This window comes from Mesoplodon mirus (assembly GCF_964341445.2).
Source record: "Mesoplodon mirus genome assembly, chromosome: 5".
In the NCBI taxonomy this organism is placed as follows: Eukaryota; Metazoa; Chordata; class Mammalia; order Artiodactyla; family Ziphiidae; genus Mesoplodon; species Mesoplodon mirus.
In genome coordinates, this window is record NC_138980.1 from 45090183 (window position 1) to 45112170 (window position 21988).

The window sequence follows — 21988 nt, forward strand, 5'->3', positions numbered from 1 at the left end:
CCTGATAGTATGTTAGGCTTCAATTAATATCTACCTCCTGCAGTGGCTCTGTGTTGCCCATTTTCAGTTCCGCGGAGTCGGGACTCCATTACTTTGGAGCCCTGGGCCTCTTAGGGCTCTAGTTTCCCCACATGCAAAATGGGAGAATAATCCTTTCCAGGCTGGTGTGAAGTTGAACGAGGGGCCTGGCACACAGGTGCCTAATAAATCCTCATGGGAAGGAAAAGCTGTTTCTCAATAAAGCTATTTTCGTTTGATAAGGAACTGAGAAAACCTAGCCGGTAAGTTTTTCACAATTGCTCATCATCCAGTAAGATAGTTGAGTGATGCACCTGTTATATCTGTCTCCCTTCCTCTGGGGAGCACCCACACTATTTCCTGATGGAACTATAAACCTCCCTTCCCAGAGAAGCTTGATGGAGTCCTGGCCAATCAGAGTGTACCACAGCTCTGGCCCATGACTGGCCCAATGCAAAGTTACATGACCTAGGCAAGGACAGTTATAAGGGGTGCTGGGAGAGCCCTCACTTCACCTGGGTTGGGATTTGGGGAGCAGTCACAGCCATCTCACCCCTTTCCATGGGTTGGGAGGAAAGCAGGGCACACTGAACACCAACCATGCAGGGTATTTCAGCCCTCCCCAATGGCAATGTCAGAGCACCTGGATACAGCAAAGCCTGAAGCTACACCATGGCTTCTTATCCATAAGAACCAAGCCATTCTCCTTTCTGCTCAGTGGGCGGGTTTTCTGTCACTTGCAACGAAAAAGATTCCAATTAACACAAGTTGATTGTTGTGGACCTGGGTTAGGGATTCTCAGATTTTTATTTTGATAACAAAAATCACACAGGGCACAACAAGAATCACAACTGAAAAACTCGGAGTGGGATATGGGCTGGGAAACATAGGGAATGGGTGTCCAGAGTCCCTGGGATGCTTCCTGGAATCCTAGGTTTCCTTCAGGGCTCCCCAGGTGCCTTGGATACCTCCTAGACCTCCCTCTGGGGGTCCCACAGAGCCCAGTGTGAGAACCAGCATTCTCGGCCAAGTGTTTCATCGTACTAGAAGGTTGGACGTACAGGGATGGTTCAGACAGTGGCCTCAACCTCGGCGGCTTCATCGTCCTCCTCCAGCAGGCTGTAGGAGGCATGGCTTTGGCAGGGCCGCTGCAGTGGGTGAGCCAGAAGCTTGGCCATACAGTTGTGCAGCTCAAGGGCGGGCCCAGCCAGCGCCACCTCGTACTTATAGCTGGTACCCTTGGTATCCAGGCTTCCCATGAAGGCAAACATGTCCTATGGGGCCAAGGAAGGGCTGTTCAGGCAGAGGTTCCCCTGACAGGCCCCCCCCCTCTGTCCTGGAGGGCCTCCCAGGAGGGGGCCTCAGGAATGGGTTCTGAAGGGTAAAGAGGAGTCTACGAGGCAGAAAACATTCCCACATTCAGCAAACATTTCCTGCCACCCACTCAGTGCTAGGGACCCCAAGAGGTCTCAGTGCTGGAGCCCCTAGTCTGGAGAGGCACAGTCGGATACAATGACCCCAGCCCCCATGCTGATCTACCTTGAGAAGCAGGGAAGTTTTCTCCAAGTAGGGACTTCCCGTTTGGGTACTGAAGTATAAGTAGGAGCTGGGCTCAACCCCCTCTGCTCACAGTTGGGTAAAGTGAGGCTCAGAGAGATAAGTGGCCGACTCGAGATGCCACAAATAGTTCAGGGCTGGGATGTAAAGGACCAGCAGAGCCTGGCAAGGCAGGGAGGGAAGCGTGCTCCAGGCAGAGGACACAGAGAAAGCGAAGGCAGGAAGAGAGAGAAGCAGGGGACGCTGGGGATGAGGTGGACAGGACCCTACATACTCATGGGCCACTGTCCCAACAGCCCCATTAGTTCACTGAAGACATGTGGGAAATGGAAGTTGAATGACCATGATCCAGCAGGACCAGGAACGCTAAGGAGAAGACTAATGGCAGAGCCGTGCGTGGGTGGGCAGGGACGGGTGACTTCCCTCCTCCTGATGCCAGGAGAGCATAGGTGCCTCTGAGCCTGTTGCCAGGTGCCACCGTGCCAGAGACACACTGTGTGACCCTGGCCTAGCTGCTGGCCCTCTCTGAGCCTGTTTTCCCTCAGTACAGATCATGAACTAGGGGGCTGGCATTAGATGCCCTGAAGTCCCTTAGTGATTCAAAGTCCCCCTTTCCCTCAAGGCCGGGGCAGGTGGGTTCGGAGCCATCCCATCTGCACCTACATCCGCCTGCCACCCACACCCACAGCAGCCTCTCACCTTCCAACTCATCTCCTCCTCCTTCTCGTCGGCGCCATTGTGGATGTAAACAACATCAAAGAAGAAATACGGGCACTGGAACATTTTCTGCAGGGGAAGAAAGCCGGCCTTTGGGACTTTGGTCACCCCATGCCCCCATGATCACAATTCCCCATGTACTGGCCAAGACTCTGGGAACCTGACTCTAGGCATCCCAGCTCCTGTGGTCAGGAAGTCCCTCCTAGTGTCTAACCACCATCCTGCTGGCTGTAGGCATCCCTCCCTCTCCCAGGCCTCCCTCACCTTCATGGGCTCCGTCAGGGAGAACTGAGGCTGGCAGGGTGGACGACTATAGACCAGGATGGTTCGGACCACATACGGCGGTGGAATCGTCTGCACATTCTCTGTGACTGGCAGCTCAGTCTTCTGCTGGCTGCGCAGCAGGGATGGGGGACAGGTCAGAGCACACCCTGGTAGCACACCCCTATTGTCACCATCAGAGAGCCCAGCTCTTCACCAGGTATATGAGGCCCCACCTGACCCCTCCCAAGTTCATTGTTTCCTCTGAGCCTTCCCACATGCTGTTCCCTCTGCCCCAGCACCTCCTCAGCTTCTCCTTTCTGCCTGACCTCTCCTGCTCCATCAGAGGTTTTGCTGACCCCAAAGCTAGGGCCTGCTCAGGCCAACCTCAGCACCCTAAGCGTCCCCCATCACTGCGTTGAGCTGGACCTGCCCTACCAGGCCAGGAGACTCTGAGGCAGGGACCAGATCTTATATGCAAAGTCAGTGCCCAGTTCCCCACTCAGCCACAGATGGTTCTCACATTGAGTACAGGGCACTAGGCAGACAGAGGGCTAATGTTCTTAATATGTAAAAAGCAAATCTGATCACCGACAAGAAAAAAGCCAACATCCCCCTAGAAAAATAGGTAAAGGGAACAAACAGACAAATTACTGAAAGAATACTGAATGGCTTAAAAATGAATGAAAAGAAAAGCACAGCAAAATAAGATGTGGTCTCTTCCCACCTATCAGATGGGCAGGACTTTCAGCCGTGTGAGCAACCCCGGTGCTGGTGGGGGGAGATGAACAGGGTTCATTTCCTGGGAAAGCGCTTTGGCAAAGTCTAGCAAAATTAAAAACATAGACCACCTTGTTCCAGCCTGTTCTCCATTAGGAATTTACCCCATAGATTCACTTCCAAAATCTGCTGAGATGGGCAAAACAAGCTCCTTGGCCACCATCAAGGGGCTGGCAAAAACAGGGCTTAGAATACTTGGGCCCACAAGCTAAGAACCTTTTTCATTTTTAAACAGTTGGGAAGAAAGAAAACCAAAAGGAGAATATTTTGTGACAATCAGAAACGTGAAATTCAAATTTGTGCCTGCAAATAAAGTTTTATTGGTACATGGCCATGCCCACTTGCGTACCTATGGTTTGTGGCTGCTTTCTAATTAAAATGGGCAGGGGCTTCCCTGGTGGCGCAGTGGTTGAGAGTCCGCCTGCCGATGCAGGGGACACGGGTTCGTGCCCCGGTCCGGGAAGATCCCACATGCCGCAGAGCGGCTGGGCCCGTGAGCCATGGCCGCTGAGCCTGCGTGTCCGGAGCCTGTGCTCCGCAATGGGGAGAGGCCATAACAGTGAGAGGTCCGCGTACCGCAAAAAAATTAAAAAATAAAATGGGCAGAGTCTGGTTGCCAAGACAGAGATGATGTGGCCAACAAAGTCAAAAATATTTACTATCTGGTCCTTTAAAGAAAAAGTTGGCTGCCTCCAGGTTCAAGTAGTGGAGGGACTTCCCTGGTGGTCCAGTGGTTAAGAATCTGCCTACCAATGCAGGGGACACGGGTTTGATCCCTGGTCTGGGAAGATCCCACATGCCGCGGAGCAACTAAGCCCGTGCACCACCACTACTGAGCCCATGCATTGCAACTACTGAAGCCCATGTGCTCTAGGGCCCATATGCTGCAACTACTGAAGCCCATGCGCCTAGAGCTCATGGTCTGCAGCAAGAGAGGCCACCGCAATGAGAAGCCCGTGTACTGCAACGAAGAGTAGCCCCTGCTCGCCGCAACTAGAGAAAGCCCGTGTGCAGCAACGAAGACCCAATGCAGCAGTCAATCAATCAATCAATCAATACGAAAGTAGTGGAGAACCACTGGGCTGTCAGAGAATAACACAGAGGGTGAGATGTGACAAGGAACCTCTTCTGCAAAAATGCTTCCAGACAAGTAAGTGAGCAATTGTTCCAGGGAGAAAGGGTGAGAAAGGAAGGCTTTAGGCCTCCCTAAAGGACTATTTCTGGGCTGTTTGGAGCTTTTACCCAGAAGGGGTTCTTCTCTTCAAAGGCGAACAACAATTTCCCCATGGGGGACTTACATGAGGCTGAAGAGACCTTCCAGATCTGGTGGGAACGCTAAGGAGAGCAGAGTGGCGCATGGCTGGGCAGGGGTGGGTGGCTTCCCTCCTGATGCCGGAAGAGCGCAGGTGCCTCTGAGCCGGTTGCCAGGACCCACGCTGTGTGACCCTGTCCCAGTCGCTTGCCCTCTGAGCCTGTTTTCCCTCAGCACAGATCATGAACTAGGGGGCTGGCATCAGATGCCCTGAAGGCCCGTAGTGATTCAAAGCCCCCTTTCCCTCAGGGCTAGGGCCATTCTCCTCACAAAGAAAGAGCCATGGGTGTCCCTGTCCCCCTCCCCTCATTACTGTTTTCTTTGTAACTCACAGGGATCATATTATATTTAAGTTCTGGGCTGCAGTGAGCCTTTAATGTTCAAGTTAATATAAAATGTGCTGTGCCCTGGTTGAAGGGTCTGTAGCAATGATTGTGACTTTTCAGTCACATACGGCCACTTGCTGAGCACCAACTGTGTACTTAGCCCTTCATGAAGTGTTCTCCAAGTGGATGCATTTTTGACATCCAGAGTCCAAATCAGCTGTTTTTGCTTCTGTATTCTGACTTTATCTTCACAGCGACCCTGTGGGGTAGGAGGTTTTATGGCTCTCATTTTACAGATGAAGAAACTGAGGCTCAGAGGCGTGGCTGGCCCAAGCCTGATGTGGCAGAACTGGGATCTAGACCTGAGCCAGGCTGAGCCAGGCCGCTCCCTGGGGCTCCCTGTGTGGAAAGGATACTGAAGGTGGAGCAGGAGGCCGTCTCCAGGTCGTAGAGGCAGCTGCAGAGTTCTCGGGGATCAGAGGTCAGGCCGGACAGCTGCAGGGAAGCATGAGACTCAGCGAGGGGCTCCCTCAGCCCCAGGGGACCCCAGGGCACCCAGCCCTGCCCCAGCCTCACCCAGGCAGTGTCATCGTTCACCACCACCAGCGCGAACTCGTGGCTCTTGTCAATCTTGTGTTTTGTCCGCACGAACATCTCGATCATTTTCTGGGAGACGTTGAGGGCATTGGTTTTGGAGCTGGGGAGGGCCAGAGAGTGACCGGGTAGTTAAGGCCCAGGTCATGCGGCAGTGGGGGCGGCAGAGCCCAGCCGCAAACCTAGCTGACCCCTCTCCAGCTCTTGCCCTCTCCAAAGGGTCCCTCTGGCCAGCCTGGGTCTCACATCTGATCTGTGGGAGGCACCCCACCTTTGCTCAGCGCAGGTCATCACGAGTGCCAGGGAGGGGAAGGCGGGCTCGTCCTCAGGCCCCATCCAGGCCCTGTTGCCTGACCCCAGTGAGACTTAGCTGCTCAGGGGCAAGGGTTTTGGAGTCAGCCAGGCCTTGGTCTGAATCTGGCTCTGCCCATTTGCTGGGAGGCCTCGGGCAAGTCATTTTGCTTCTTGGAGTTTCCGAGTCATGGCTGTGACCTGGGTGGCGTGTGATAGCTCTCAAGTGCTTAGAACAGAGCCCCGATGGGCTGCAGCTATATCATTACCAGATATCATTGCTACTCTCCAATACCGCCAGGCCCCAGGGGTGAGTCTGAGAGAGACAGCCCTGCGTTTTTTGGGCTGGGCCCTTCCCAGCCATAGCTGCAAACTCAAGCCCCCAAATATCCCTCTCACCTATTTAATGACTCTAGCTTTGGCAGCGACATTTCCTCCGACAGGTCCAGGCAGATGATCTGCAATGAAGTTGAAGGGTGGTGAGAGCTGTGGGTTGCAGCACCTGGTGACTGAACATTAATGCAGGCCCCCGCACCACTCTGCTGGCCCTCTCCAAGCAGCCCCATTGGAAAAGGCCATATGATGACTCCCAATTCCCAGCCAAGCCGTCCACTTTAGAAGGAGGCAGCTGAGGGAAAAGAGCACTGGACTAGGAGTCCAGGTTGATGAGTGAACAAACACACCAGAGAACATTTAACACAGAAACAAGAAAACAAGGGAAGAGTGGGATGAATTGTGGCTCTCTAAAAGATATATCCACCTGGGACTTCCCTGGTGGCGTGGTGGTTAGGAATCTGCCTGCCAAGGCAGGGGACACGGGTTCGAGCCCTGGTCCGGGAAGATCCCACATGCCGCGGAGCAACTAAGCCTGTGCGCCACAACTACTGAGCCCACGTGCCACAACTACTGAAGCCCGCACGCCTAGAGCCTGTGCTCCACAAGAAGAGAAGCCTCCGCAATGAGAAGTCTGCATGCCACAACAAAGAGAAGCCCCCGCTTGCCGCAACTAGAGAAAGTTCGCACACAGCAACAGACCCAATGCAGCCAAAGATAAATAAATAAATTTAAAAGATATATCCACCTGGAACCTCAGAATGTGAATTTATTTGGAATTAGGGTCTTTGCTGATGCAATTAAGGTAAACGTCTTGAGATAAGATCATTCTGATCTAAGAACAAGTGTCCTCATAAAGGAAAAGGCTGGGGACTTCCCTGGCGGTCCAGTGGTTAAGACTCTGCGTTTCCACTGCAGGGGGCACGGGTTCGATCCTTGGTCAGGGAACTAAGATCCCGCATGCCGCTCGGCCAAAGAAAAACAAACAAAAAAAGAAAGAAAGAAAAGAGAAGACTGGGAGACACAGAGGGGAAGGCTATGTGAAGACGGAGACAGATTGCAGAGATGCAGCCACAAGCCAAGGAACGACTGGAGCCACCACAGGCTGGAAGAGTCAAGGAAGTCTCCTCCCCTAGAGCCTGCAGAGGGAACACGACACGTTCATTTCAGACTTCTGGCATCTGGAACTGTGAGAAAATGAATTTCTGTTGTTTTAAGCCACTGGGTTTGTGATAACTTGTTGTGGCAGCCCTAGGAGACTAGAACAAAGGGACTGTTTTCCAGAGTGGATCCTAAAAGACGATGTGTAACCCAAGGTTCCCTAACACCTCGAAGCCACTGGTCAAGCCCCTCACTTACCACTTTCTCTGGACAGTTGACCCTTGGCGTCCGCACCTGGACCTCTGGGGCTGGTGGAGGCACCTGCCACGGCTTGGGACCGGCTCCGGGAGGGTTGGCGGTCCCATCGTCAGCACTGGCCGCCTCACCCTCGCCCTCGCTGCGGCTGCCCACACTGGCCTGGGCCCCCAGCGCCCGGTCCTCCGCCCCCTCAGGGTTGGAGCGAGTGCGGGGTCTGGGCTCAGCTGACTGCTCCTCTTCCTCCTCCTCCTCCTCTTCAGCGGGACTGCTGGGCTCCGCCACCTCCATGGCTCCTGAGTGGCTGGATGGAGCAGGTACGGGGGAAGCCAGGATCCTTCCCTTAGGGGTTTTAAAAGCATCTGGTTATTGGGCAGGAGAACAGGTCATGAGTCGCTTACTAAGAGTAACGCCTCTCAGGGCCTCAGTTTCCTCATCTGTAGGATGGGTGCCTTTAACACTTATCAGCCCAGCATCCACCCTGACTCGAGATAACAGTCTCCCTTTTTTTTTCTGTAGGGCTAACCCCTCCCCTCCCTCTTTTGGCTAGTGAGCCACTGTGAATGGCTCAGAGATAGGGACATGACCCAACACACGCCAGTGAGGGGCAGCTCTGAGACTTCCAATAGTACTGTTAGAGAAAAGGAACTCTTCAGAGTTGCAAAGCTGGGAAGTTACAAGTCCAGAGCTGCTGGGAGCCTCTTTTGCCTCCAAGAAGGAAAAGAGAGCTTGCCTGTAATGATGCTCACCCAAAAAATGACAGATACACTTCTGAGCACCTGAATCCAGCTATGCCTAAATTCCCTTTCTTGCTTAAACCAGATTGAGTTGGGTTTTTTGTTACCTGAAACTGAAGACGTCTTGGTGAATAAAAGAATAATAACTTCTAGGGTTCCCTCCTCCGCAGCGGAGCGCTGGCTGCCTACGGGGTGTCTGCACACGGAAGGGGAGCAGATCTGGTATTACAATTCCTTTGAGGAAAAACAGGACGCTAGTGGAACAGTTTGCCCATCTGGGCAATGGGTGCGGGCTGCCGGGGATGGTTTCTGAGCCTTGCAGTCCCCACAACCTCTAAGGAAAACAAAGCTTAGCTGCAGCAAGAGGGATGGAGGCTAGACTGCAGGAGAAACCAGAGCTGAAGGCAGAAGCCTCAGGGCAAGTGAGGGGCTGAATTTCTGGGGCTAGGGAAGCTGGGCCTCTAGGGACGGATCCCGCACGCTTCCACCACCCAACTCCTGCTCACCGTAGCGTGAGCCTCCCTCCGACTCAGCTGCCAGCTCGGTGGGAAACCGCCATCTTTACCAGCCGGAAATGGTACGGCGCGGCCGCCACGCCTCCTGGGAAATGTAGTTCGGCAGGCCGCAGGCCTAGAGGAGAGATGTATGGGACGAGGCTGGAGAGCCTTGGAAGCTGATAGGCTGATACTGTTCTAGGAGGTGGGGTTTGGATTGTGATAGACTGGAGCGGAGCTGAGGGGGGCGGGATCTGGAATGTGATTGGCTAAAGTCAGATAAGGCGGAGCTTTTATGTTTCTGGCAGATTCGGACTGCGCGGGTCAGCGTTTCTACCATAACGAGGCAGAATGGAGTTGGGCTTTCGGTGCGATAGTCTCAGAAAGATGGAGAAGTCCTAGTTTGCAGTGTGATTAAACGTAGCGGGACTGAGTTGGGTGGGATTTAGAAGAGGTGGGGCTGATTGGTGATTAATAGAGTTGACTGAACCTCAGTGAGGGGTTTTTGCGGCAGAGGTGGGCGGGGTCCAGAGCCCAAGGGCCCTCCCAATTATTTAATTCTCCTTATTTCACAAATATTTGCAAAAAATAAAAAATGCTAAGCCAGAACTATTTCAATCCCCCCTTCCTTCTTCATGCACATTTCTCCCTTCAGCTCCATAACCATTTAAAAACTGAGCCTCAGTTTCTTTATTTGTTAAAGTCTGCTAAGCCTGTCCACATCAGCCAGGCTCTGGTTCAGTGACAGCCCAGAGGGGCTGTGGAAAATGAGCCTTGAAGGATGGAGAATTTGCTAGAAAAACAAGAGGAGGAAGGTCATTCCAGGCAGAAGGAACCGCCTGGGCAAAAGTCTGGAGGCTTTGAAGACCCTTGGAGTGGTGGAACCTCTCACAGGTTAATATGGCCAGAGCAGAAGCTAAGAGTGAGAATTTCAATGCCCCGGGTACCCCCAAGTCAGAGATTGCAACTTCTCTCGCTACTACCTTTGGAGACACAGAAACAGGAAGATTCAGCCTCATAGCTTCTGTCAGTGGGACCAGAAAGATTCAGGCTATCCCAGGCTCTGCACAGTTTACACAGAAGTGCAGAAGGAAGGAAGGTGTGTTTCAGGCAGAGGTTAAGGCATGGCCAAAGGCACCAGGGTGTGAGAGAACTGAGAAACTTCAGCTGTTCACAGAGGAGGTTATAGCAGCTAGAGTGTGGAGTACACATTGGTGCCAGCCGCAGGCATAATTTTCTTAAAAACCTTGAATGCCAGGCTGAAGAACTTGAAATGTTTCCCAAGGGCAATGGGGAGCTATGGAGGGTGTATGAGCCAGGTAGGTGAACAGTGAGATCTCTTCGGCTTTGTTGGGGAAGGGAGTGGAGGGATGGCTGGGGAGCCCAGGGAGGGAGCTGGGCTGGTATCCAGGTTGGGGAGGAGAGGCTTGGACTGTGACTATGGATGGAGATGAGGAGGAGGCCCTTTAGAGGTGGATTCAGGAAAAATGAGCAGGATGTAGGGACCATCTGGGCTCTGAGGAACCCAGCATTTATGGAGAAGAAACAGTAGCTGGCAGAGGAAGCAGAGATGGGATGGTCAGAAAGGTAGTAGGGAACAAGGAGGGTGCCTTATGGTTTAGTTCCCGGTGGTGCCTGGCCATGTGCAAATTGCTTGTTAAAATTTCTATAACACTGGAATATATGTATACACACACACACACGCACACGCACACGCACAATATGGAATATTACTGAGCCATAAAAAAGAATGAATAATGCTATTTGCAGCAACATAGATGGACCTAGAGATTATCATACTAAGTGAACTGAGTAGACAAAGACAAATATCATATGATATCACCTATATGTAGAATCTAAAAAAAATGATACAAATGAACTTATTTACAAAATAGAAATAGACTCACAGACATAAAAAAAACAAACTTATGGTTACTGGGAATTCCCTGGCGGTCCAGTGGTTAGAACTCTGCACCCTCACCGCCGAGGGCCCAGGAGAGGGCCTGGGTTCAATCCCTGGTCGGGGAACTAAGATCCCACAAGCTGCGTGGCATGGCCAAAAAACAAAGGAGGGGGGACAAAAAAAGAAAAGAAAACAAACATGGTTACCAAAGGGGAAGGGAGGAGAGAGGGATAAATTAGGAGTTTGGGATTAATAGGTACATACTACTATATATAAAATAGATTAAAAAAAACAAGGATGTATGTATGGCACAGGGAACTATATTCAATATCCTGCAATAACCTGTAATGGAAAGAACCTGAAAAAGAATAAAAAAGAATGAAAAGAATAAAATCACTTTGCTTTACACCTTAAACTAATACAACATTGTAAATCAACTGTACTTCAATACAAGTTGTTTGTTTTGAAAAAAAACAACAAACTCCCATGACACTGTAGGAAGATATAGAAATTGAGGCTCAGAGGGGACCATCACTTGCTCAGGGGTACCAGTCCCAGGTCTGTCTGTGACTTGAAGTGGAATGAGAACTCTGACCCTGATGCTGAAGGGATAGGCAGAGGAAAGAAATTCACAGGGGAGCCAGATGGAGAGCATCAGCCCAGGGGAGCATTCTAGCTTCTGAGAAATAAAATCCAAGGGTCAGAGATGGAGGAGCCATGGGCTTGGAAGCAGAGGCGAGGAGGGACTAACATCGTGGGAGCTGGACATATGTCCTCCTGCTGGGGCTGGAGGAAGCCGCTGTCCTTGAAGAGGAAACTGCACAATAACAAGTCACATGGCCGGGGAGTGGGCTTCCTGTTTCCTGGCCCCTCCCAGGCTGGCCTTGGCCAGGCCAAGCCTGAGTAGGCAGTGGCCAGAGTGACCCCAAGAGTGCCCAGGGACTTGGTTTTCTGACCAAGGTGCCCCCAGAAGAACAGGGAATTAGAGCGGGCTGAGGGGACCAAACCCCAGGATTGGAATCTCTGGTTCAGGAGAGCGCTGGGGAGGAGAGAGGACTGTTGAAGTCCTCGTCCCAAGCCCAGATAGGGGAGGGAGGGGAGCAAAGAGGTAGTGAAAAATAAAGGAGGCCGAAAAGAAAGAAGAGGTGAGGGCAAATTTGAGAGGTTGTGAGCTGACCATCAAGGGAGGCATTCAAATGTGCCAAATCAACATTGATAACTCAAGATCCTTTCGGAGAAGTGAAATCAATGCCTATATAACAGGACAGGAAATTGAGGCTATCATTTGCTTTGAGCTGAGATCAGGTTGTGCTTTTAGGGGGTGAGGAAGGAGGAGGATTCAGAGGACCCTGATTTCTGGATAACAATGAGTGCCAGGGCCACACGGCCCCGAAGCCGGCGAGGGAGGCACGCTCTGCCCGTAAGTGTCCCCCCTCCCTGCCACACCCAACTCTGCGAGACCCCAGGACCTAGACCTGCCTGGCTCAGAGCTCAGCTCTGGGGATCATTTGCAGGGTGAGCTGGACCCTGTGGCAGAGAGTTCAGAAGAGGCTGAGGCAGCCAGTGGGAGCTCCGAGCCGGGCCCTGTGCCATCTCAGGATAGCTGCAAGCCAGAGCCGCTGGGCCCTGAGGCGGAGGCCAAAGGTCAGGGCCTGGAGAGCAGGTAAGGCCCACTTGGTCTGTGTCCCCCACTACAGGCCTAACACATCATTCCCACCCATAGATCTGTTTATGTCCCTCCCCTACTCACACACATGCCATGGCTCCCATTGCCCCCAGTCTGACTTTCAAGGCCCTGTGTGATGCAGTCCCAGCTTTGTTACAAAGCTTCTTTGTGTTAGCTACCCCAGATGACCCCATTTCCAGAACTTTCCATGTCTCACCTCTTCACAGGACTGACAAAGAAGTTGATGGGGACTCTAGCAGGGGACCTGCTCCAGCCCCCGAGGGGCCCTATGAGCCTGCCCAGGAAGCCCAGCAGGCCCCAGAGGCAGCCCCATGGGACAGGGAGAATGTCCCCTCTGGATCCACAGCCCCTGACGTGTTTCAGACTCTCCAGCAAGCTCTGAGCTCTCTGGAAGCCACTGCTGCTGCCTGGCGCCACCAGCCCCCAAGACGTCCTGGGCCGTTGGAGGCAAAGGACAGAAGTGAGGGGGGACCAAAGCCCTGCTTGGAGCAGGAGCAGGCTGGGAGCTGCCAGCGGGATGCAGCCCGATTGACTGAAAGGAACGCCTGGCTGCGTTTGGCCCTGGGCAGCCGTGAGGACGAGCTGATCCGCACACAGAACTCCCTGAAGGCCTTCCAGGCTGAGAAGGAGATGCTGCAGAGAGAGGTGAGTGGGGCAGGGCTGCCTCCCAGGGCTCCCTGGTGGGAGGGAGGCGGCAGGCGTGTTGTAGGACACATTCAATCATTTGTTCATTTGTAAAGCTTTTGTGGAGGCTTGGCTGCTGAACCCCAAAGAGACAAAGGTCCCTTGCAACCTTAGTTAAGGTGATCAGAGAGGCCCAGTGAGGAGGCAGCGACACTTGAATAAAGACCACAGGGGGGCAAGGGAGGAACCATGCAAGGAGCTGGGGAAGAGCATTCCAGGCAAAGGGAACGGCATATGCAAAGGCCCTGAGGTTGGAGTGTGATTACTGTGTTCAACGAACAGTGAGGAGGCCAGTGTGGGGCTGAGCAGGAGGAGACAAGGTTACGGAGGTGGTGGGAGCAGATCCTGGAGTGCCTTGCGGGCTGCAGGGAGGATTTGAGCTTTTGCTCTGAGTGAGGTGGGAGCCACAGAGGGTTCCGAGGCAGCAAGGGTGGAGACCTGATGCAGGCATTCACAGGCGCCCTCTCGCCACTGTGGGAGGAACAGCTAGTGGAGGGAGAGGCTGGAATCTTGGAGATCCAGAAGGAGGCACTGGTCCAGACATGTAAGGGATGGAAGCTGTGGAGGTGGTGAGAAGTGGGCAGATTCTGGGTGATGCTGAAGGTGGAGCTGGCAGGTGGGGTGAGAAAGCTGGAGAGGGGTTGAGGATGAGCCCTGGGTTGGGAGCCTAGGAGACTGGAAGTGAGACATAGGGAGCGTGCGGGAGGGGCAGGTTTGGTGAGAGGGAGACCAGAGCTGTTTGGGCCTTGATCAGCTCAAAATGCCATGAGCCACCCACACGGGGCCATTAAAGGGACAGTTCTGTGTCCAAGTCCAGAGCCCAGGGGATGTCAGGGTAGGAGGGACACAGGAGGTGAGACTTGGGGCTGCGGGAGCCCAGCACGAGGAGTGGGGCTCATTTCCCTACAGAGTGGAGCACATTTACCAGCTGGGAAAGAGAAGTCTTTTTTTTTTTTTTTTAATTTACCCACCCTTTAACCCCCGCCTCTGGCAACCACCAACCTGTTCTCTGTATCTGTGAGTTCAATTTTTAAAAATTTTGATTGATTGATTGGTCAATTGATTGATATATGCTGGGCCGCACTGCTTGCAGGATCTCAGTCCCCCGATCAGAGATTGAACCCCGGGTGACCGCAGTAAAAGCACTGAGTCCTAACCACTGGACTGCTAGGGAATTCCCTTGTTTTACTTTAGACTCCACATGTAAATGAGGTCATACAGTATTTGTCTTTATCTGGCTGATTTATTTCACTTAGCATAGTGCCTTCAAGGTCCTTCTATGTTGTCACAAATGGCAAGGTTTCTTTTTTTACAGATGAATAATATTTCATTGTATAAATGTATATACCACATCTTATCCATCTAATCCATCAGCGGACACTTAGGTTGCTTCCATGTCTTGGCTCTTGTAAATAATGCTGCAATGAACATGAGGGTACAGATGTCTTTTCGAGTTAGTGTTTTGGTTTCTTTTGGATAAATACCCAGAAGTGGAATTGCTGGATCATGTGGTCATTCTATTTTTACTCTTTTGAGGAAATGCCATGCTTTTTTTTCCATAGCGGCTGCACCTATTTACATTCTCACCAATGGTGCATGAGGGTTCCCTTTTCTCCACATCCTCGCCAACACTTATTATCTCTTGTCTTTTTGATGCTTGCCATTTTAACGGATGTAAGGTGGTATCTCATTGTGGTTTTGATTTGCATTTCCCTAAGGATCAGTGATGTTGAGCGTCTTTTCATGTACCTGTCGGCCATCTGTATGTCTAAGGAAAGAGAAGTCTTGAGTGGCTGAGTGACTTGTGCAAGGTTATACAGGGAGGGGTTTGGCAGGATGAGTGTCTGGGGGTCCTACCTTCCACCTGGGGCTCTTGCCACTGCTCCAGGAACAGGTTTTAGGGAAGGATGGTGGGTGGTTTGAGCACCCAGGCCTGACATCCCCCATTCCCCCACAGGTCCAGGAGCTGCAGGATTCCCTGCTGAGGCTGAAGCCCTTCCCACCTCCCTCCTGTGACCAAGCAGGCGGCTCGGGTAGTGGTTCCAGCAGCTCTGGGGCTGATGGGGAGACCTGGGGCACTCAGGTGAGTTGTGGGAAGCTGAAAATCATGCATGCTCTTAAGATCCTTAGGATTCAGGACCATGAGACTCAAATCCTGGTCATGTGATCCAGTAACTTCTGGGGTTGGAAAAGACCTAAACCCGTGATGCTGGGCTCTCAGTGACAATCTGGATGAATCAAGTCACCTCCTTCTGGCAGGATCCCTTCTCCCTGGCTCACCCCCTGCTCCGGCGCCTCCAGAGTGATTCCAGCACCCAGATGCTTGGGTCTCTCCCCACCCAGCTCCTTGCCCCCGAGATGCACATCATGGAAGCCCAGATGGAGCATCTCCAGGGGTAAGAGACACAAATGCTGAGCTCATAAGGGCACTGGTGCCTCCCAGCTGGGTTATAAAGCCAGGAGTCTGGAGCTGGATTTGGGGTGGGGTGGGGAAGGGTGGAAATCAACTGGGTTCTAACTGCCCTTCAAGGCCTCTCACTTTGCCTCTTCCCCACCTCTGGAGGCAGGAACATTGAGAAGCTCAAATGCTTCAACCGTCTGCTGTCAGCTGTGCTCCAGGAGTACAAGGGCCGGTGTGAGGGCCTCAGCATGCAGCTGGGCCAGCGGGAGGCTGAGGCCACTGCATTGCGTCTAGCCTTGCAGTATAGGTCAGTGCACCCTGCCCATGATATCACTGACTGGGAGGGAAATGGGTGTCCTCAGAGGATAGCCCCAATCCCCAGAGAGAGACAGAGCCCTTGCAGGAAAGTACTTTCTCTCACCACAGAAGTTAACTTAAGGCAATTTTAGTCCAAGAGTGCTGAAGGAGTTTACAAACTCCCAGGGGTGGGGGTGGGAGGAGTAGTGAGGGGTCCAGGAGCAAGTGAGGATGTCACCTACACAGCAAGATGGGTGTCCTGGAGCGCTCAGAACTGGTGTCCCACAGTGAACACTGTGAGGAGGCATATGGGGCCTTGCTCACTCTTCGGAAGGCAGACTCAGGAGCAGGAGAAGGAGCCTTCATGGATGACTTGGAGGCGGCTGAGAAGGAAGCTCAGAGGCTTCTGGTGCAAGAGGAGGCTGCCATGGATGGAGGGATACTGCAGGATCCACGTCCAAGGTACGCCTGGGAACCCTGGGGACTGGGTGGGCCAATGAGTGGGGCTCTGATTGGAGAAAATGGGGCTCTCAGAACTGGCCACATGTTGGGGGTTGGTATGGCTCCTATGGTTGGCATGAGGCCTGCTGGAGTTGGCTGGTTCCTACACAACAAAGTTGGCACAGCAGTGACAGCCATTGGGGTTGGTATAGGACCCACCAGAGTTGGCATGAAGATGGATGATGGTGCCCACTGATTAGAAATGGCATGATGGAGCTTAATGGGGTTGGCTTGATGTTGGTACCCACTGGCATTGGCATGATGCTGCCTGACAGGGTTGGCAAGTTGAGTGATGGTCCCCATTGGGTTGGTGTGATGGCATCCACCATGATAACATAAAGTGACTGTGCCCATCGGCATGATGGTGTTCATCCATCATTCATCACTGATGGCTGATGTTGCCCATTGGGGTTTGCATTATGGTACCCACCATGTTGGTTTGACCATGCCCAGCATAGATGGCATAGGAAGGACCCATCATGGTCAGTAAGATGGAAGCTGATGAAGCCCACCAGCGTTGGCACAAAGTTAGCACAACCATGCCCAGCAGTGTTGACATAGGCCCCTTTTCTGTTTCCTGTAGCCCTGAGGGCAGCAGTGTGGATAGGCCGACACCACAGGAGGTGGCTATACAGCTCCAGGGCTACGTCAAGCGTCTTCAGGAATGCCGTGCTCTGGTGAAGATTCCCCCAGAGCCTGGTCCCACCTTGGCACCCATGTCTGCTGTGCCCCGTGCAGAAGCCATGGTGCAGGCCATTCTGGGGACCCAGCCTGGCCCAGCCCTGCCCCGGCTGGAGAAGATGCAGATCCAGGAGGACCTGGTGGCCACACGGGTACACATGGGCTGTGGCCACTGTGTCAGTCTTTCCTGGTGGGACCAAACCCTTTGCTGAGTCTGAGAGAGATGTGATTCAGGGACCAAGTAACAAGGGAGAGTTTTGCTGGGCTGGGGACAAGCTTCCTGGAGGGAGGAGAGTTGGAGCTGGGATTTTGAGGGATGATTAGGAATTCATCCTCTGGAATTCAGTTTCTCACAAGACTCCCAATCTGGCTTTCCAAGATGCCCCTCCTATGGAAAAGAGATAGGGGCAGGGGGCATAACCTGGGGGTTATAACCTGGCATGAAAGCTGAGGTTCTGAATTTGGAGAAACTCAGACACTTCCACTGAACTGCTACTTGACCTTGTCTAATATACTTGCTCTCTCTGAACTGCCATTTCTACAGCTGTAGTTTTTATGGATGATATTTCCCATCTTGCAAGATCATGGCGAGGGTTGGGGTTCTTGCCTGACCTGCTCTCAGTGGGCGCCTCCTAGAGCCTCAGTTTTCCCAACAATTGACCCTAGAGGTGCAAACCCTCTACCCTCTCCTTGGTCTCTTAGGAGACCCTAGCAGACCTGATGCTTCGGCTACAGCTGGTGCGGCGGGAGAAGCGGGCTCTGGAGCTGCGGGAGGCTGCCCTCCGAGCCCAGGGCCCAGCCCACGTGCTCCTGCTGGAGCAGCTGCGCTGGGAGCGTGCAAAACTCTGGACTGGTGGGGCCAACAGCAGTGGTGGAGACAGCAGTGGAGGCGGGAGCAGTGGAGATGAAGAGGAGTGGTCCCAGGTGAGTGGCCCTGCCTGGACCTGGTAGGGATAGCAGTATATTACTGGCTATGTGGTCCTGGTTAATCATAGCCCCCTTTGAGCCTCAGTTTCCATTTCTACACACACAAAAAAGGAGTTGAATGTTTAAGCTGCACGTTTCTTTCTTTGAGGGTATTTAGCCCAATAAGCCCCAAGGGATTTAATGCCTTCCAGTCACACCTGTGCCTCCTCCTTCCCACCCCCCAGGCTGATTCATTTTCCCCCTCCAGCTTCCTTCGTGAGGCTTTCCTTTTTGCCCCTTACTGTCTAATCATGTCTGTCCTCTGCTTAAAGCCTTAGCAGCTTCTGGAACCCTCCTTTGAATCATCTCTCCTACCTCCAAGGCTTTGTAAGTGCTGTGCCCCTGCCAGGAATACTAGTCACTTCCCTCCTTTTCTAATTAAGTCCTCAAACTCCTACAGGTCTGAGCTCAGACACCACCTCCTCCAGGAAGTCCTCGTGGACTGCCTGAAAATGAGATAGTATTTATTTCCCTGTACCTTATTGGGGTACCCTTATTGGGTACTGTACCCTTATTGGGGTATCTCACCAGAGTGGGGGCTCTGTGAGAGCAGGGGCTGTAGCCACCACAATCTGGGCAACTTCGATGTCCAACTTGGGCTGAGCACACACTCAGCCTAGGCCAGTGTCACTACCCTCCCTGCTGCGTCCCACAGGGCCCTCCGGCTCTCCCTGGTGGCAGCAGGGCTGTTGATGGAGGCCAAGTGAGCAAAGTGCAGAACCCAGAAGAGGTAGCCCAGGAACTGTCAGCATCACTCACCCGGTGTGTGCCTGGGTCCTATGCTGGGGGATATGTGGCCTGGGTAGGGGAAATATGTGAGAGCCCGTGGGGGTGTTGCATACCGTGCAGGGCTGGGTATACACCTGCACACAGTTGTGTTCACATGGAAACATCTTGGGCAGGTGGGTGGGAGGAGGGAAGGAAGACAAGATTGGCTATGGCTGTGAGCCCCTCTCTCTCCACCCCTGTATCAGGGCTCTGGGCCTGCGGGAGCAGCTGCAGTCCTTGCGGGAAGAGCTGGAAGAGGTGGCTCAGAAGGTGCGAGCCAGACGTGCTCAGAGTACTGAGCTGAACAGTGATTTATGCAAAGCTCACAGGTGGGTCCCCCTGTGTGACCTCAGAAGCATCCCTGGCTCTCAGCTTCCCCCCTGTAAGGTGGGTGGCAGCTTCAATCCATTCCACACCTCCTCTGGTGCCTGATGTGTGTCAGCCCCTACTGAGTGATTCTGGGACCCCAGGAAGACCCAATCTCAAAGAGCTCCCGACTGGGGCTTCCCTGGTGGCGCAGTGGTTGAGAGTCTGCCTGCCGATGCAGGGGACACGGGTTCGTGCCCCGGTCCAGGAAGATCCCACGTGCCGCGGAGTGGCTGGGCCCGTGAGGCATGGCCGCTGAGCCTGTGCGTCCGGAGCCTGTGCTCCGCAACGGGAGAGGCCACAACAGTGAGAGGCCCGCGTACCGCAAAAAAAAAAAAAAAAAAAAAGAGCTCCCGTCTGGAGCTGGGAGTACACAGCCCCTGTCTTGGGTGGAATGGGGGGCTGTTTCCTGGCTCATCCTCCTACTCCCTCCAGTGCCCTGGTCATGGCCTTCCGTGGTGCCCACCGGAAGCAGGAAGAGCAACGGCGGAAGCTGGAGCAGCAGGTGGCACTAATGGAAGCCCGACAGGCAGAGGAGCTGGCAGTGCTGGAAGCTACCGCAAGGGCCCTGGGGAGGCCCAGACCGCCCTGCCTGCCTCCCCGGCCAGGGGGGACCTTTCTATAAGCCCTGCTCTGGTTGTGTCTGGACGTGCCAGATAATTATGGTAGGTCATGTCATAAACTGTTCTGGAGTGATGTTATGTCATGTGGCATGACTTTGCATGTTGAGGCGTGTTTGGTGTGATGGGGGCTGATACCTGGGTGTCTGGGGCTTGATAGTGGCCAGGCATTTGAGATAAACTTGGTATCTTTGGCCTGACACCATGTGGCATGTGAAGAGACATGTCAGCAGGGTCATGCCAGAAGCAGCTTGGGCTGTGGGGACAGGATCCCCAGGGCTGGCTGGGGGGATTCAGGGTTCAGTGAGGTTACATAGCCAGAGCTGAAATTCCAACCCTTATCTGTCTCCAGAAGCCCAGGGAGGAGTCCACTGGGGCAGGGCACACCTTCCCCTGCGCACCTCCTTCCCAAGGAAATGCTGGGTTTGGCCTGGCAGATGTTCCCAAGAGGAAGATACCCATAACCCAGAAGGAAGACTGAAGCCTGAACAGTTCAGGGTGTGGAACATTAGCTGGAAGAGCATTGCTCCCTGAGTGAAAGTGGAGGGAGGAGGAATCAGAGGTGGCTTTGGAATTTGCATTCAAAGAATGTGGAGCTAAGGTAAAGGGCCTCTGGGTGGTGAGCAAAGCAAAGGGAAGAAAAGCTGCAAGCAGTCATTCAGGGGGTTTGTACAGCTGTTGATGAGGAACTCAGAGAGGTGCTAATGGTGGGCAAAGAGGCACACTGCCCTCCAGGGCCTGGATGGCCCTTGGCCAGGCTGAGAAGTTGAGTCTTTCACCTGCCAGAGATGGGAACTGTGGGAGGTGTTAGTGTCAGATTAATAGCAGGTAACTGATTAGCATGTTATTTGCGTAGGCCACACCCCTTGCCCTTCCACCCGGGTCTGGCAGAGTTGGGAAAGGGGGGGCTGGGCTCGACCCTGCCGCTCCGGATTAGTCGCCAGCTGTCCCGTCCTGGGCGGTAGCTGAAACTCAAGACGGGGATTAGAAAGATTTTCATTCTCAGCCCGGTGGGGGGGGGGGGGCGGGGGCGGGGGCGGGGCGCGAGGTTCCAGGCAGCACCTGTGCAGGTGTGTGCGCGGCGTTACCGGCTCTCCCTGGGAGGGCAAGGCTGGCCTGAGGTCGGCGCTAGTAAGCCGCCAGGACTCAACCTGGTCCTCCGGATCTACAGACTCCTCGGGCAAGCGCTGGGGCTGGTGACCTTCGAACCCCGCGCACTCTCTCTGGACCGAGGCGGGCTTTGAAGAAAGCAGGCAAACTCAGGCAGGCAAGGTCTCCAGTGGCCGAAGAGAGGAGCCGACTTTACCCCCCTCTTGTTCCTCTCCCTCCCTAAGAGTCTAAGTGACCTTAGCCCCGAGTCCCACCAGGTTGCCCGTGGAGGGGGGGGACCCGAGAGGAGACAAGGTCACCTGTTGGAGGGTGGGGAAGGAGTTCGCGCTGGAGGTGGAGGCAGGAGCTGAGGTCGCCATTGGGGGGCGGGGGCAGGTTCCCAGGCCGCCCGGAGCCGGGTCTTGCGGTTCCCACGGATGCCCCCGCGGCAGATGGGCCCAGGCCTCTTTGTCCCCGGTCCGCGGCCGCTGCAAGGTCAAATGTCACCGCGGGGCCGCGGGCAGGGGTCAGGGGGGCGGGGCAGGACTTCGACCCTCCCCCGGAGGGCCCGGGGTGTGGGGGCGGTGGAGCTACTGGGAGGGGGCGGGGCGGCCGCCGAAGGGTTGGACCAATCCGAGGTCCCGGGATCTGCTGCAGACCTTCTCGCAGTCTCCAACCGGTCCCCAGACCGCCACTTCGGAGCCCCCTTCCTCCAGACTTGTGGCCCTCAAACCCCAGTTCCTTGCCTCCTCCCTTCTCCAGCCCGCCTCTGACTCCTTTCCTTGAGCCTTCTTTCCCTTACAAGTCTCCCTCTCTCATCTCTTCTCTGAGACACCCACCTCCATGTCTCCCCCCACCCCATCAAGGATCCTAGAAAGTCCAGACCAGGGACCTAGGACTCCCGTCCTCACCTCAAAACCCAGCCAGCACCCCCACGTTCCCCGGCACCCCCAGAACCAAAGGGTCCTCTCTAACCATCCAGGCCCCCCTCCCCTAGAGCGGCTTACAGGGCAGAGAACTCCACTCTAGTCAGACCCATAGAAAGTCCTTGCTCGTGTCTAACCCTAGTCCTTCTTGCTTTCTGTACTTGTTAAAACCTCCCCCACCTCACACCCAGCCAGACCCTCCCCAGAAGGCCCAGAGGCCCAGGGCTGGGCATCTGTTTCCTGGCTTGTCCAGAACCTTGGTATCGTCTTAAGTGCTGCATGATCTCCAAGCATCTCCTGCCCTAGTCACGGAGGGTGCCCCC

General features: G+C 54.0%; 2 protein-coding genes across 5 annotated transcripts; one reads left to right on the forward strand and one right to left on the reverse strand.

Moving 5' to 3' along the window:
* Positions 1–806: 806 nt before the first annotated feature.
* On the reverse strand, positions 807–8877 carry BABAM1 (BRISC and BRCA1 A complex member 1). 2 transcript variants are annotated; one of them, XM_082622245.1, is made up of 10 exons: positions 8789–8877; positions 8390–8478; positions 7549–7887; positions 6256–6314; positions 5548–5668; positions 5388–5466; positions 4632–4656; positions 2557–2686; positions 2275–2361; positions 807–1292 (listed from the first exon to the last, which is right to left on the reverse strand). In XM_082622245.1, the coding sequence occupies exons 3-10, from the start codon at positions 7834–7836 to the stop codon at positions 1089–1091; spliced, it is 993 nt and encodes a 330-aa protein (XP_082478371.1). In that variant the 5' UTR covers positions 7837–7887; positions 8390–8478; positions 8789–8877; the 3' UTR covers positions 807–1088. The 2 variants fall into 2 exon arrangements, with proteins under 2 accessions (XP_082478371.1, XP_082478372.1); XM_082622246.1 differs by having other exon boundaries at positions 8390–8516; positions 8789–8874.
* A 2722-nt stretch (positions 8878–11599) lies between these two features.
* Positions 11600–20650, forward strand: USHBP1 (USH1 protein network component harmonin binding protein 1). 3 transcript variants are annotated; one of them, XM_082621994.1, is made up of 13 exons: positions 11600–12099; positions 12194–12342; positions 12573–13011; positions 15008–15133; positions 15310–15446; positions 15618–15758; positions 16037–16210; positions 16833–17082; positions 17633–17854; positions 18552–18658; positions 18871–18993; positions 19466–19695; positions 20003–20650. In XM_082621994.1, the coding sequence occupies exons 1-12, from the start codon at positions 12046–12048 to the stop codon at positions 19653–19655; spliced, it is 2112 nt and encodes a 703-aa protein (XP_082478120.1). In that variant the 5' UTR covers positions 11600–12045; the 3' UTR covers positions 19656–19695; positions 20003–20650. The 3 variants fall into 3 exon arrangements, with proteins under 3 accessions (XP_082478120.1, XP_082478122.1, XP_082478121.1); XM_082621996.1 differs by having other exon boundaries at positions 16833–16926; XM_082621995.1 differs by lacking the exon at positions 20003–20650 and having other exon boundaries at positions 19466–19731.
* Positions 20651–21988: the final 1338 nt, after the last annotated feature.